The 17,731-nt window shown below is 30.6% G+C and overlaps 1 protein-coding gene across 3 annotated transcripts; it reads right to left on the reverse strand.

The window, feature by feature from the left end:
* Window positions 1–246: 246 nt before the first annotated feature.
* DGK4 (diacylglycerol kinase 4) lies at window positions 247–7,323 on the reverse strand. 3 transcript variants are annotated; one of them, XM_021421537.1, is made up of 12 exons: window positions 6,765–7,323; window positions 6,554–6,676; window positions 6,007–6,144; window positions 5,831–5,916; window positions 5,432–5,519; window positions 4,795–4,870; window positions 4,111–4,193; window positions 3,346–3,416; window positions 2,469–2,546; window positions 2,075–2,162; window positions 767–883; window positions 247–550 (listed from the first exon to the last, which is right to left on the reverse strand). In XM_021421537.1, the coding sequence occupies exons 1-12, from the start codon at window positions 7,110–7,112 to the stop codon at window positions 392–394; spliced, it is 1,455 nt and encodes a 484-aa protein (XP_021277212.1). In that variant the 5' UTR covers window positions 7,113–7,323; the 3' UTR covers window positions 247–391. The 3 variants fall into 3 exon arrangements, with proteins under 3 accessions (XP_021277212.1, XP_021277211.1, XP_021277210.1); XM_021421536.1 differs by having other exon boundaries at window positions 5,432–5,525; XM_021421535.1 differs by having other exon boundaries at window positions 5,831–6,144.
* Between the last annotated feature and the right edge of the window lie 10,408 nt (window positions 7,324–17,731).

Genomic DNA, 17,731 nt, shown 5'->3' on the forward strand with positions numbered 1-17,731 from the left:
TCAGAAAAAAGACTCCTGAAAAGAAAATTTTAAGGTTATAAATAACGATTTTTTAAAACTTTCTTGAATCTCTTGATAATAATACACATGAAGGGTAGGGCTGCCCCGGTGGATTAGTTTCAAGATTATAATAACCAGATAACAGTTTTACCAAATTAATTAGAGTCAGCAGGGAAAGTGCCAGTAAAACCTGGTGAAGTTCGTAAGCATAAGGACTAAGGAAAAAAAAAGTGACGGCTACAGCACTTGAAAAGATAAATATGGAACTGGCTGGCTAATGAATTGGATACAACAGACTACCTATTCCTAGGTATTTTGCTCTTCGTTTGTCAGTGCCCACAGGGGAAAACAAATATAATTTACAAGCACACTCTTTACATTGATGCCAAACTCACTCTCCGCTAATCATTAGTGACTGGAAAGGCACCCTCTTAATTTCCACAAATGTTGAATACTCCTTGTTCATCGGCTGTTTCCATGGCTCCCCATCCATCTGCATAAATGCGTCTTCCCACTCCCCACCCCTTAGCTCCAGCCTAATTGATGCAGCCTGAAAAATATCAGCAAAATCCATCAACATACCACATTTTCAAGATTCGCATGTTTTTCTCAACAACTTTTAGTGATTATCAAGAATTTTTTTTCTCTTGTTTTCAGTACCTAGCAAGCACATAACTTTTAGTTTTTCAAGTAAGCATTCTTATTATCAGCCCGCTCGGTCCAGTCTAAAGTTTGTACTACTTCTACTCTGACTCGTTTATCCTACCTGCGCAATGTGTTTTGCCGAGATGAGTTCAACCATTACAAATGATGCATGCCATCCTTGCTTTAAGCCAAAAATTTCTAGCAGACCATCATCGGCATGGGCCTCAACAAAGCCTCTCTGAAAAATGAACAATAAAATTGAGGCAATCATTTCAGATTTTGTATTCATCAAGCCTCTACATAAGCTTAATAGTTCACAAAAATATCAACTCTAAACTCAATTGAAAGCAATTAAGTTAGCATAATCAAGGAAAAATATGCAGTATTAATTAAAAACCTCGGCAGTAACATCTATCAGAATCCTTGGTGGAACTATGATTTACATTAGAGAAATATCTATTTATGACCTGTCATTTTAAGCTGACAACAGTTAAAAGTTATGTAATTTTCTTATAATTACATATGATTAAAGTAACATAACCTTTAATTACATATGATTAAAATAACATACCTTTCATCTAAGTCTAACCCAGATCCATCTTAATTTGAAAATTAAACAAACCTAAACAGGCCTTGGGATAAATTTATGTTAATGCATCAAAAGTGAAATGGTCATTTCATTTCAATTCCCCTCAGAATTCACATTATTGACTTACGTTACTTCAATATAAAAACTGGAACATTGTAAAGATTCATTAAGATATACTCTCCTCTTTTATTACTATTTTTTTTTTGTTTTGCAATATCAAATGGCCATGCACCCTTTCTCACAATTTTAAATTTATATTCTACAATAGATGTCAAGACAACCATCTAAAATCATGCATTTTCAAATAAAACAAAGCTGATAAATTATCAAGATAATTTTTTCAAGAGCCATGGATTTTTTTGGCCAAGCAAGACTGATGGATTAAAATAACACAAATTGCCCAGTTTTCACAGATTTTGACCCCTCATAGAAATCATTCCCAGTGCCTGGATCATGTTAGTCGAAAAGGGTGACATCTGCAGCTACAACCATGTCTTAAAAGTGTAAAACTACATAGCATCCATCTGGTTCACTAAAATCTTCCAAGATGATCATTGGCCAAAACAATTTTGAATTCTAAAGTAGGTTCAGAAGCTCCAATCTTGCAAAAAACCAAGCTAAAGTTGTTTAAAATTGCAAAATAAAGCAAGCAAAAAACATTTAATTCCATATGGAGCTAAATTTCATTTTATTGCTCAACCTTTGAAATCCAAATCCAACCATCAAACATGCAACAGCCGAAACACTTCAAATATACCCAAAACACACACACAAACAGAGATGGTACTATGAACATTGTACAAAGAGTAATATTAAGTAACCTGAAAAAATGTACCATACCCTTTCCAAATATTCTGGCTTTAGATTACCCCATGGATTTCGCCCACTTCCATAATTGTGAAGATTTAAAGCAACAATGGCCCTCACACTAAAAACAAGTAGCATAATATTAGAGGATGATTAAATCATAAACCATACCAGGGGTAGAAATGTTCTACCTAGCTATATACCTGCTGTCATAGTAAGTTTAGTAATAGCTTGTTTTGCAGAATGTTCTAAAAAAGAAATATTTATGGATGTAAAAGAAGATATTCATTGTACATTAGTGTAAAGGTTACATAGAAACCATGAAGGCAAACAGTTGATAAGTAATAACAATGACTATCAAAAAGATGATTAGAAAGATTAGGATGCTTTTGTATCAAAAAGCAAAATTAAATACATTGAAATGTACCTTTTAGGGATTGGAATCTGCTCCCATTCTGAGCAATTGACCCTTCTAACATGCATCCTTAAAATGTTCTTGAGTCCCCTGCATTAGGAGACATTTTAAAGAAATATTACCTTAAAAAAACTATTATTAAGTGCAAAACACCATCAACAGGAAGACAGACACTTTCTCCCGTAGGATTCATGGGTACTCAACTAAAGCAAATACATTTAAAAAAGAACTTGTTGGTTTAACTCAACAAGCATTTGCAAACCAAATGTATTTATAATAGCAATGATGTTTTCTTAATTTGAGAAACATTGAGACATGAAAACAATGTGGTCAAAGTAAGAAGGCACCCCCAAGGTACAAGGACTTTTGTACTGCCTGAGGCACAAGCACCAAAATAGAAAATAGCACCCTTTTTATTTTCGTACAAATATACATAAATTGTCAATTCAAAGTAGAAGTTAAAAAAAATAAAAATTGTAGAGGGACATTTCATGGAGGCATGTCTATTACACACATCTCACTTTTTAAAATAACGAGCTGAGGCATCAAAGACTTATGCTTGGTAAAGGCACTTTTCTGTCTTACACCTTGTCTCATTGTCTCAGCACAAAGGACAATGCCTTGGCTGCAATGTCTAATGAACAATCAAACCTTAGCTAAGCGAGTGCTGCATGCAAGGATTATTATGTCTGGTGCCATGCCACATCACGAAGGCCAAGGCATTTGCTACACTGTCTAATGAACAATCAAACCTTATCTAAATGCTTGCATTACATAAACACACCTGCAAGCTAATAAACATACAAATAAACATATACTTTCTATTTAGAAAAGTAATACTCGCATTATAGGACAAGATGCAAGCTAAACAACTATCATAATATCTAACCTTAAACTTGGATCACTCATGCAAGGTGTGAGAAACCAACCCTGAGTGCAGCTGTAACCAGAGTAGATAATCTGCCACAAAATATGGACCAATTACAATCTAATATTAATTTCACCAAAGAATCAGATGATTGACTGGGGCAGAGAAACTAATAATTTGAATTTTAAAATTAAGCCACGTACAGCAATTAAATATAAATTAACTTTAGCGAGACTAGTATATATTTTGTGGAAATCCTAATGGCAATAACAGGAGAATCAGTGAAAGGTCCTGCATAAACCAAATTTACAAGCATTTACACAGGAACTTCATAACTCTTCTATTAGCTTGAAAAGCACAAGGAAAGACTGGAAAACAAGTAAGACCTTACTGGTTTTATGTTGTAAATTGGTTTTGCTTCTAGCCTTTCATGCATCCTCCTCATTCCTTGTCAAAGAATTTGGAGTTTGCACATCTTTAAAATATAGGTATCAAGACTGAAGGGCAAAATATTTAGTCACACAAAGTATAGATTGAGGAAAAACTTTAATCTATATAGAGAAGACAATCACTTCCTGTCCCTTCTTTTGACCATGGCATGCATATTCACTAATTTCGACATACCTATAATCTGTAGATGATCCATATAGGTTTGGCAGATAGTAGTATTACCATTAATAAACTTCAAGCTAAAAAATATACAATTGATAGTAGAATGCCAAGAGATTGAAAACAAAACATCCTTGAAATTGTAGTTAAATGAGTAAACAAATCCAACAAACATACCTTATTTGTAATAGGACCTTGTGCAAGGTAAGGTTTTTCATTACGTAAATGATGGAATCCATAAGCAACTTGTGCATCCATTCCTGAAAGCAAAATGAAAACAAGAAGATTCATAAGAACCAATAATAATAATAATAATAATAATAATAATAAACACATTCATAACAAAAAGTTTAAGACATGATTTCTAAACTTTTCATTACTCCCAATTTTACATTAGTTTTTTCTTTTGCAAAATTTTTTTTGGGTCTTGCAAATGACTATCCAAATCAGTGAATAGGAACACTATAGCCTTTAACGAGTTGTCTTGAGCCTTTCTGAGTACATATGAGTATGAACCCCTCCTCTGTCCCTCCTCCCCCTTTTTTCATGATTTTTTATGAAATTGCAAGGGTAAGGGATAATAAGATTTGGATGAGCGAAAAAGTTAAATTTACTAGACTAAAGCAGATAAAATCAACATAAAATCTTGATCATCCATGGATTCCATTAGCGTCTGAGGTTTAGAATCTTACTACCCTACTCTATTTGTCTTAATATAGTCGCAGCTAAACTGAAAAACAGCAACAAGCCGAAATTATGATATTCAGCTGTCAGATGATAGTACAGCTTCCCAACCGGTGAATTTCCACATGCATGGAATTAAAATAACCAAGATCTAGAAGTAAAATAGGTATACCATACCAATGCTAAAGTAATTATAGAATACTCCTTCATAGTAGTTCACTTTGTCAGGAACATCCCCATCAATCTCCAAAGTCTGCAGTCACAAACAAGATTTTTCGCATTTGAATTTGAAACCCCACATCATAAGATCATAAATCACAATGAAATAAATTTTCGGTTTCAAAAAAGGAATAAAAAGAAAAAGAAAAAGAAAACAGAGAAGACCCAGTATTGCATCCTGTCTAAGTAGCCAGATGGTAGGCCATGCTGAATACTTAGAATGCAGCAGTTTTAGATAAACATTGCAACAGTTCATTTGATGTTGTGCTATATATTGTATTAAAGCTTATTTCGATCTATGACCTAAAAACCACTCTTTCTTTGCAAAAACTTGTTTGTATAATTTTAATATCATAATATAGACACATACACATTTTTACACATGATTATATTACATGATATCCTCAGATCATATTTGAATCCAAATAATACCCAATTCAGTAACCTAATGACCAAAGTTCTAAACTAGAGCATTTAAAACTTTATTAACCTTCATAGAACTCAATTAAGCATTAATGTTCCCACATCAAAACATAGCCATGCAAGAGAAGTTGATTGATAAAAACAGAGAATTTAAAGCAGAGAGATTCACTACCTGATCAAGAGAACACTCTTCTGTGGCCTTCAAAGAATGGGGAGGATCAACTACTTCTCCACCGGGCATTTGCAACACAACATGCCAACTGCATCTTCAAAGAACCAAATTACAGATGTCGTGCCAGTTATATTGACAAACCACAATATGTTATCCTAAGCCACAAAGTAGGGTTTATATAACAATGAGATCTTGCCCAAACCCATTTTCAATTGTAAGAAACTAAAACATACACTGAGTCATCAAAAGTGATGGAGAACCGTTGGGAATACTAGTGATTATTGACCACATGGTGGATCATCAAACTCATAGGTATATATAAGCAATCACCTAAAAGCTATCAGTGTGCCACTGAAGCAAAACATAGTACCAATTGTCATTTAATAAGTGTATACTCACCTATCTAGACGGAAAATTGGACCCGTAGTAGCTCTGTGCAAAGTTCTTTTTATAGCCGATTTCCAGGCAAAAGGAAATGAACCTCCCTGCAGTGAACATTTAGAGCATGAATCAACAAAGCAAGAGACGAAAACAGTAGACAACATGAAAATATAAGATTTAAAGGCGTATCTTACCCAACCGAAACTTCTAGACAAGTCATTGCCTGTACCAAGAGGAATGACAGATACAGGAGGAACTGGCTCCCGGCCTTTTTGATGAAGTTCTCCAAGACAACCAAGTACCCAACCCACTGTACCGTCACCTCCAGCAACCTGCCCACTCATACAGAGAGAGTCTTACAACATCAGCTTGGAAAGTTCTGTTTGTTAGTTACTTTTGCTATAGCTTTTTATTTTCTAGAAAATTGATACAAAAACAAAATCATAGTTGATTTAAAGCAAACTAATGAGTTTCAACACAAGCATTCAGTATAAAAATAAAATCATGTACTTTATTCATCATAAACAGTTAGTACATTTTGATCCTAATTGGTCAAAAAAACATAATTTACTTTTAAATAAAAAAAATCACTTTTTAACTCTTTCAGAAGTTAAAAAAGCAAGTAACAAAAAAAATAACAACTGAACTGTAACTAAACTTAAGCAGTAAAATCCCAATTAGAACATTCCAAAAAAAAAAAACAGCGTAGAAAGACAAGTTTAAAAGTTAGCGAAAACATACCACAACTCTGATGTTCTGACGTGTCTCTTTGGCACAAAGGTCACCGTTGTTAGCCCACTTCTCAAGGCAAGCAAGTCCATACCGTACAAATTCATGCGGTTTCACATCGTGGAGGTCAAACACCTACATTTACAAAATTACCAATTCTTCATAAAAAAAATACATAGTATTAGGAAATTCCCAAACCGAAAGAAAAATTAAAAAGTGTTACCTGTTCTTCGCTGATTAGTTGCTGGAGACGCTCTTTAAGGACGGGGCCATAACGGCCGCCGCTACGGGGGTTAATGAAAACGACCATAGGGGATTCAGGACAGGGAACATCGTCGGAGCCATGTAGACGGAAATGCTGGTCCCCGCCGTCGACTTCTTTTTTCCTAATGGAATCTAACATCGCAAGGCGTAGATACTCTGGCATCAAAAGCCGTCGTCTGAGGTCTTCCTTATCGATCCTAACACCGGCTAAACCCGACAAGCCGCAAGCTCTTATTGATTCCATCATCGAGGAACGAGCCACGATCCGTGCCGTCGATGAATCCCCTGCCGAGGTCGGCGAGTCCATATTTCGTTGTTTCTTTTAATATCTATTCTGATTATTAAAAAAGCAAAGTATCTGAGTAAGTAAAGGTATGTTTTTTATATATAGAGAGAAGCAGATTGAAGAAGGGAGGAGGCAGGGGACAAGGAGGCGGTTGGTTTCTCGGTGTGTGTTTTTTGAAAAAGCGTTTGGAGGATTTTCATTGTTTTTCTTTTTTCTTCTGCTTGGAGTTGGTTGTGGAATGGACTATGAAATAAATGCCCTTTCGGGGCTCTTAAATTACTCAACTGCCCACGTTGGCAGTATTGTAACTGAAGGCTTTCTTTGCGTTCTGTCCTTACTCTTACTTGCGCAAAAATGAACTCTAGTGTCAGTTTAACCAAACTAGTGTAATTTTCTTATTTTTATTATTACCAGAAAACCTAATTTCTTGATCTAAAACAATGGAAATTATTTTTTAAAAAAAACTTTAGTAACACGTAACATGTAGCTTTTGTGAAACGTATTACTAAATGGATACATGCATTGACTAGAAATGACAGTGATGTCACACCTATTAAACCCACACTTACTGCTTAATCCCCGAAACTAATTATTTTTTACTGAAAAGCAGTCCAAACTAATTATTAATAATCGTAAAAAATTCGAACTTGATGCGTTAAATTATATATAACATGAGTATCTATTATAAAACCCAATTTGATAAAGATTAAATTAATAAAATAAAATTAACTAATCAAAATCAAAATCATATTTAGAATAGTTAATGAATTTTAAATATCACATTAATTATAAGTAATTTATAAAACTAAAATTTAATATTAAAAATTATTATTTATATGCAAATTCCTATAATAAATGTCTTATAACTACTACTCAAACATAACCATTACTCGAAACCTTCTCAAAGCGTATGGTAGGTAATAGTTTTGCTATCCAAATTCTACCTAAACTCAATTGTAGGATACTCTAATTTAACTTAAGTGAGGCTAATAGTCTAAAAGACCTGATTTTAAAGTACCCAATGTCATCCTTAATAATGACAATGATGAGTTGAAAATTTATTCTTGTTAATTTAATTGTACTAGAATTTGTTATACCTACGATTTTCGCGTGAATTAAATTACATGTCAAGTATTGTAAATTAAGTAATAAGCAATGTTTTATCTGATAAATTAGGATTGACAAGACACACACACACACAATAAAAGTTCTTGATTTGTTTATATCATAACCGTATCTGAAAGTGATTCTGACAAATCCCAACACTATCAAAAAAACTAAAAAGTAATGATTCAATTAAATTGAAAACTCTATTTAAAAGTAATTTAAATAAATCTTAAATATATTATAAATTTTATTAAAACTAAAAGGATTTTGTTTGCGAGTGTCTGAAGATAATCTTTAAGTTTACATACTATATTGAATCATATTTTTTTTTTTCAAATGCATTGAGAATCATTACTTGGCTGTCAATTATTACATTTAATTTAAAAATATTATTATAAATAGTATGTTAAGTAAACTTAAAAAGTATACGAAGTGCACTCAGTATCCAAAAAAAAAAGTAAGCAGGGCACTGATATTTTATCAAAAGAGTCTGATCATGAATTTTATAGAATACCAATACTTTGTAAATAAGGCAGTTGTTAAGGTTAGTTAAATTTTTAAATTGTAAGAAAAATTTTTCATTTAATACTTTATTTTTACCAAATTTTGGAATATAATATAAATACAGCTTAACAAGTGCTTGTAAGTACTTTTTTAACATTTTCCTTGTAAATTTTTGGCTTTGGTTTGTTGATTGATCCTTTTATGTTCATTTACGTACTATTGATTCTCTTCCTTAGAGTATTCGGATAATTAATTGATTTTATAGACAAATGACAAATTTTTATCGATTATTTTTTAACACATTCTTTGATTTGGTTAATATTGATGTTAATTTCATACACAATTTAATATAACAAGTTTGAAAAACGTAATTGAAAATGTTATAATTTTAAATATCAAATTGATAATTTAAGAATAACTCAAGTACCAAATATATTAACCTGTTTTAAAAAATATGGATTAGGTGAATATATATATAGAGAGAGATTCCTGGACAGGCAATGGACACAATGCAAACATGATGAATGAAGCTTAGATTAGATTTGTTTAGTGAAGAAGCTAGCCATATGATGGCCTCTACAACTTTTCAGCTTTGAATTTAGTACGACATGGTAGATGATAAGTAGACGTCGTCAATGAGACAGTTGAGATGTAGTTGAAAAGCTTACACCCTTCCTGGTTGCAATAATAACTCTCCATTAACGCTTTTTTGCTTATTTAGTCCAAACCAATTCGTGTGCCACTTTGTTGCATTTACAGATGAATTTCCAAAGAATGGCATTTTATATAGACTGCCATCTTTCATTCCCAACTTCATTGAATTCATGCATCATATTTATGTATGGGCAGTTGGGCACCCATGTCCAAACACCATTGCAATTTCTTTTTTGAGAACACGATTTAAAATGAAATAACTCTTTTCAATATCTTATAATATGGAGGTCGATACATTATGTTTTATAAAATTTGTATATAGAAGATTAACGTGGTTAAAAGTTAAGATAAAATATATCATATTTTGAGTTTGAAGTTAAGTGCTACGAAAATAACAAATTTTTTAGTTTTTCTTAAAAATACCACTCATATATAAAGTGTGTTTGAAAATAGTTCTCTATATAATTTAAATTATTTTTAATTAAAAAAAATTAATTTTAAACAAAATTACCTTTAATGAAACTGACTCATATGTTTAGGTCCGTGTCTCCAATCGATTCATATCTTTTTAATTTTTAACGCCAAATCATTCATCTTTAGAGTATTTCTTAAAAAAAAAACACCTTTAAGCATTTTGAATATTTTGAAGTGATTTTTTATACACAAAGAAAAACTTTTGAGTGTTTTGAGTATTTTTAAGCATTTTAAAATGATTTTTGATAAATGAAGAAAAACTTTTGAGTATTCTTCACCAAGTAAGTATATTAATTTATTACGTTGTTAAATGGAATATGGTGTATTATTTGAAATTATTGATTTTGTTAAATATAATTAAATAGTTTTGGTGGTTTTTAGGTATTGCATAATCGATTTTTAAGTATTGTATTATTAACTTTTAAGCAGTGTGTGATTGATTTTTAGGTAGTACATGACTAGATGATAAGCATTACTTGACTGGTTGATAAAAGCATTACATAACTAGTTAGTAAAGTATTGCGTGACTTTGATATTATCTAAAAATCAGTCACACAATGTTTAAAATCAATTAAACAATACCAAAAAACTAGAGTCGCAATATCTAAAAATTAATTTCGTAATATCTAAAATTTATTGACACAATGTCTAAAAACTAGTAATGTAATTTTTAATAACTAATTGATTTACCTACTCGTAACTAGGTTTAAGTTGTCAACGTTATACAGTGTTTTAATTTATAGATATGTCTAATCAATTTTGATCTCTCAACTTTGGGTTCTATGAATAAACCAATAAATCCAAAATCTAAAACACATATATTGATATTATCTCTACTATTTGAGATGGTAAAAAAGAGTTATATGGCAAGATAGACAGTATTTGATAAAAGAGAAATAAGATTTAATTTTAAAATTTTTATTTGGGATACAGAAAATTGAAAATATTTTAATTTACTTGAAATTGTTTAAAAGATATTACTATTAAATTATGTCAAAAATTAACTAAAAATAATTAAAATCATAATAAAAGATATTTTGAATTAAATTTATGAGAAGTGTTATTTTTTACAATTTTCTCAAACTTTGTTGCGACATAATGGGCTAACGGAACGCATGAAAATTTTTATTTATGATAGGAGATCAATCATAGATTCTCTTTGCATGTGCGCCACGTGGGATTCTTTCCCCTACTACCAAGCTTTTATACTTGTAGGAATATGTGCCCTTCAAGAAAATAATGGGAATAACATTGCTGCCGTCAGCCCGCACTCCATGGCTTTTCAGCAGTTCATTCGAGGATCAAGGGGTAATTAAGGGAATCCAACTGAATACCAGGATAACGTGGGAAGCCAATGGCGGGCAATGAATGAAGTAGGGTCCACGCGGTTAGTGACCGTTGATTCCGTTGAGTTGCGGGCCCACCATCAATGACCCCCGGGGTCAGAATGCAATATTTTCTAGAAGTCGGCTTGTCTCTAGAACGAGCAGTACGGGTTCCATTGGTTTTTTCTTTGTTTTCATTTGGCCGCGTTTGCATACTTTTGCGTCGGATTGGCCAAGAATTGGGTCCATCATTTCTCGGAATTATGCTTTGCCGAAATAGAATATGACGTTTCCAATTTCTCTTGCCAGCTCAAGAAAATTCTAAGACACCAATTCCAATTTTAAAAGTGTTTTTTTTGTTTCTTTTTCAAAATACATGAAAAAATTCTTAATATATTCAATCTTAATCAAAATTTCATATATATTTTATATTATGTAATCTTGGCGTGCTATGATGTATATTGAACTGACACAATGACCTAACAACATAATATTTTTCACCTTGTATTTTAGTATCACATATATATATTAAAATAATAACTTATATTTTAATTAATGATAATTAATTAATCATTAATTATTTGATTTAAATTAAAATATAAAAATTTTATTTAAATATAATAAAAAATTTAATTTTTTTAAATAATTTAAGATTTTTTTAAAGTATTATATTTTTTTCATAAATAAATAGGTATATAAGATTTAGGCTGTGTTTGGTACTTTACAATGCAATGTGATTATAGGTAATGTGATTGCAAGTAATGTGATTGCAAGTAACATTACAGTGTCTGATATACAAGTAAAATAATGATTAAAATGCAAGAAAGATAACATTGCAGTGTTTGATTTTCAAGTATTTTATTGAGAATGTAATGTTAATTTTTAAAATTATCTTTAATTATTAAAATATAAATTTAATATATTTATATTTTTTATTATTAATTTTTATATAATATCATCTCTTAAATATATTTTTAATGTCATATATTTTATTTTTATTTATTATTATAATCTTTTATATATTTTTTAATATATTTATATTTTTTATTATTAATTTTTGTATAATATCATATCTTAAATATATTTTTAATGTCATATATTTTATTTTTATTTATTATTATAATCTTATATATTTTATTTTTATTTTTAATATATTTTTATATTATATATTTTATTTTAATTTTTTTACCTATATTATATAAATTTTATTTTTTTATTATATTTTATTTTAATTTTTTATTCTTGTATTGTATATTTTATTTTAATATTTTTTATTTTAATTATAATATTATAAAATATTTTTAATAATGTAATAAAATTGAAGAGTAAAATTATCTTTAAGAATATTACAGAGTGCAATGTAATGTGATTACATTGATTTTGGACTGCAATCACATTACATCCCTTGGTTGTAATGTGATTGCATTACAATTTTAATTACAGTGGTCTGTTATAAAATAAATACTGTAATGTAATTTAATTAGATACATTACAGGGAATATACTTTCACTCTCCTCATACCAAACGCTATTTTGTTTCATTCATAAACATAAAAAAAAAAAAGAAAGCTTAACAGATGGCTCATGAGTAAATGATAAGAGATTTTATATATGAATATATATATTTCATAATCTTTGAGTAGCCAGGTTGAACAAAGTTGTGCAAAGTTATGTAAAAGAGGGTAGAGAAGCCAAGGTTTGAAACAGTTGATGCCAAAGAAATGGCGTGATTGAAGTGGAATGGAGCATTATGTTGAGGAGAGGGAAAATGGGGGAAAGGTGGGGTAGTCTTTTCAGGGGAAAATAGACAATTTCAATCATAGAATTATGAGCGAATGACTAAAAACGGCAATGCGCCAACTGTATTTTTGGCGACCCCTCCTCCTTTATATATACAGACACGAAAATCTAAATCCCAATTCCAATATTTGAAATGAAGTTGACTTGACGCTTGAGTGACGCCAAATTGTAAGTAGAGCCAAGCCAGCCAAGCCTTGGGAGTTGGGAGGCTGCAAGCAAAGCCTCTTTTGTTATACATATTAAGCAATCAATGAATGAAATTATTCTCTTTCAGACAGAGAGAGAGTGAGAACCAAAGAACTGACAACCCACGCCTTCAGAGCAGCATACTGTGTATATCAATGACATGTTTTTAGATTTGCAATTATGTATGTAATTGCTCATCGTTAATCAAAGAATGAAGACCAAATTTGTTATTAGATAATCAAGAGATTATTTTCAACTAATTGTTAATTTCATCAAAAACTCTATTAATAAGTCAACCTGTAAGTAAGATTTGTTTAGTAGTGACGGTTTTTTATTTTTTAAAAAAATTTATCCATAGTCCATGTGGCAGATACTGCTCTTCTAATATAATTTGACTAACTGAGTGCTTGCATAGAGTTGCATTCAACAACAAGAAAACCAATTAATTTCGGTAAAATTGTTTTGAACGTAAAAAATTTGTTAGAAATACTATCCTGTTACAACGAAGCAAATTTTAAAATTTTATGGAGTTCGAAATTATTCCAACAAAAAAATATTGTATTGGATTTCCATTGAATAAAATATTGAGGTAAATATGAATATTTTGATGCAAACCTTTTTTACAGAAAAATTTTTCGAAAATGACTCCGAATAAATTTGTTGTTTATGGATTTTTGATGAAATGTTTAGTTGGAAATTATATTTTTATTTTTTTAAAAAATCAAAGTTGATTTAATTTTTGTTTTCTAAAATTTATTTTTTAAAAATATTTTTACAAATAAAAAAAAATCTTTTGAAAATGTTTTTTATATTTTGAAAAAATCAAATGCCTTTTAACTAATTTTTTATCAGTATCAATAACATTTCTGTCAAAATATCTATTTTTTATTTTCAAAATCAAATTCATTTTTTCATAAATTCAATTTCTAAAATATCAATACAGGTAAAATTTTCGTGAAAAATCCATATGTAAATGGTTTAAATTGGGGGCAGAAAGCTGAAAATGGCATCTCAATTTTAATTCACTCTCTTCTTTTACTCTCTGCCTCTCAAGTCTCACCAACCCACCGTCACCCCCCCTCGGCGGCCCCTCTCCCTTGCCTGTGGAAAGTTTTGGAAAATATACTAAGAAAATCTAATGCTTTCTTATGGAAAGGTGCATTTAGTACAGTGCAAACGAGGGATATTCTTTATAATTAAATTTTAAGAGATTACATTGCAACGTTTGATTGGTGTTTTGAGATAGGAAAGTGATCCCTTAACAATGTAATTACAACTCATGGAGAGAAAGAATTTTTTTCCTTAACCTCTCGACCATCCTCTTTTATTTTCTGTTCTATTCTTCTTTCTTCTTGCTTTTTTTTTTCTTTCTTCTCACCGCTTATAGAAAGGGTAGCCACTCACTAGCACATTTGGGTTAAATTTCATCCTCATGTCCGAAAATTGGAGAGATGGAGATCTTAAGGATTCTATAAAATCCTGACTTAAATTATTGAGAAATTTGAAAATATTTTAAGAAAAATTTATGTCTTTTATGACGAAAATTGAGAGAGAAACACTCTAAACGATTTAGAATCTGAGAAATTTACTAACAAGTTGAGAGGATTTGAGAGGGAAAAGTGTTTGGGTGTCACAATTATGAGAGAAAGGAAATTTATAAAATAGTACATCTATCATATAGATTAGGTTCAAACTTTCAATCTATCGATATATAGTGTGATCTATATTGATAGATTTTTATTAAATAATATTTTTTATTATTCATGTGATAAATCTAAGTATTATTATTTTTAATTTTCATAAGCTGAAGATTAAAACAAATATTTAGTAATTTTATATATTTTAATATTTAAATAATTAATATTAAAATATTATATTATGTTGTCCTGTTATTATTTATTATTTTAATAGATAAAGTTGAAAAGTTAAAATTTTATATTAAAAAATGTAAATTTATTTAATTTTATATTTTTATACATAAAAATAATTTTATAAATTTACACTATATTCTAAATAAATTGCTTTCAAATTAAATATTATAATGTAATCCTCTCAGTAATTACATTATTTACAATAATCATTTTCTCATCTTATATCAAATGCTACAAAGTTATTTTTCTCAATAATTATATTTTTAATAATTATGTACCCAGCAATCACATTTTCGACAACATATCAAACCTAACCGAACCATGAAGATACAAAAGCTATAGAAACAAAATTCAGCTGGGACTGAATTTTCCATCCGAAGAATGAAAGGGTTTTAGGCATCATTATTAAGGAGATCTCTTATTAGAATAAAGCCTGTCATGAAAAGCATTTGAACTATTCCTATTTAATCTTAAGGCTTAAGGCTTGCTTGGATCAAAATCTATGCACTAAATATGAGGCACAAATCTGATTTATTCCCTTATCATCGCGGGTGGAAGAAAATCTTGAAAATAAGAAGCTACATCAAACCCTATGTGCAAAACATTATAGATGATGGAAAAATACACAATTTTTGGTTTGATAACTACCATCCTAAAGGGCCATTTTTGCTTATACCCTATAATTTCACAATTGTCTAAGACTCTGCTATTCCTTGTCAAGCAAAAGGGGCAACTGTCATTGAACGAGATCAGATGATCTAGTAGAGACTCAGTGCTCCTTTTGTGATGCTATTATTCCTAACCCAGCTCAGAAAGACAAAGTTAGTTACACTTAATCTAGCAATGGAATTAGAAGTTCTCAATCTCTAGTACTTGGAATATTGTTAGACATAAAAAGCTTTTTCTCTTGAGCATTACAAAAACAGAAACATAGTTTACTTATTACTTAACAGAGAAACATTGTGTTCGAGGATTTTAACAATTTAGACAGACGACATGATTTTGGGATTGAAGCAGGAAATGGAGGACTGGATTGCGACAAGGGATTTGCATTTTGTTGTGAGGGGAGAAGATGAAGAGAATTAATATTAAGAAGAGAAGAGAGCGCCAATTAATGGCAATCCTCGCAAGATATTAGATCATAAATATAGCCAAGCTACAATTAGCTTCATGATTTGATAAAAACATCATGATCATATGAGTTCTGAAATGTTTACCATTTCTTTGATGGTTGTGTGTTTTTCTATCCAAGTGTAGCAGAGGTTGGGAGGACAAACTAAACTTATTATTCTTGTCTAATGTATAGCAGCCGATAAATACTTAAAAAAAATTGGATGACAAATTCATAAATGATGTATGAAAATTGGACTAAGAAATTTTGCCACATTAATTTTTAACAATTGACTCAATCGATGACTACTTTTCTTCACATTACATCATAAGTTACATAACCACAGTTTTAAGAAATCCTTTACGGACTAGAACTTGCAAGTCCTATATTCAATCTTGAGAATGAGAAATTGGAAATTATAGGATATCAAAAAATATTAAAAATTGCAATTGCATCACTTTCAACCATTAGAATTCAAGGCAAACGTCCACCAACCTCACACGGTATCATAATAATGGCTCAATGAATGTGGGGCGTTGTCTAGGTGAAATATATGATGCCATAAACGTCATTAAGTTTTATTATTTCTTTGGCCAGCCCCAGCCATAAAAACTCTCTAAATACGAGGCAAAATGGTATGTTTATGATGTTAAGAGATCATTTTTGATACGTAACGGTAAATGTTATGTTTTTTAACCTACCACTAAGAACAATCAATGCTAAATCCTACGTTGATTATGATAACTTTAAGCTACCCTTGACCACCACCAACTGATTGCTCAAGGCCTCTTCCTAAGTTTTATATAGGTAAAAAAAGAAGAAGAAGAAGAAGAAGAAGTGGCAGAAGTAGAGAAACAATTATGAAAATAAGTCAAATTTGGGCCGCCACACAACTAATATCTTTTATTTAATAAGTAACACTAGATAAAAGATTGATGGTGTGGACTTTGGGGAGTTGTCTCGTACTGGGGCCACTCTTCATTCTAATTCAGGTTTAGATTAGGTGACATGACACGATTAAAACTTCTTCTGCTAATCAATGAAGTCACGATCCATGAATTCTTTTAGTATCCATATGATTTAACTTAAATGAATGTAGTTTTCATACCAAACAAAAAGGCTTGTGCAACATCTACTTCAGAGGCTGCTTTCAGCCCCACACTGCCTTAACATTTACTCCTTCTAACAATGTACACATACCCAGTGGGTATATATTTTCTTTGCCGTAACTGCTCATTTTAAAATCTAATTATTTGTAAAGATAAAATTTATTTAAGGATGCAATGTTCAAAAGAAAATTAATAGAAAATTGGAAATTTCAAATTTTTTTTTTGTTTTTGTCTACATTAGAGAGTCTAAAAGGGGAAGAGTAAAATTCAAAGTTGAAATTTAATTACCTTCTCGAAGAAGAATGACAACTGTTAGGCTAAGCCAAAATCAATGAAAATTAGAAATCCATTCTTCATATTTTTGCTTGGTATGTGAAGGAAGATACACGAGAAGAGATGTATAAAAAAACAACTGAGACAGCTTATTAGCATTTAATTTGGTTGATTATGACATTGGGCCAATGGGGTATTGAAGGCCCATTGATTTTAAAGCCTCTTTC

The sequence above is a fragment of the Theobroma umbraticum genome, unplaced genomic scaffold, assembly GCF_002168275.2.
Source record: "Theobroma umbraticum cultivar Fairchild unplaced genomic scaffold, ASM216827v3 scaffold_56.0, whole genome shotgun sequence".
NCBI lineage: Eukaryota > Viridiplantae > Streptophyta > Magnoliopsida > Malvales > Malvaceae > Theobroma > Theobroma umbraticum.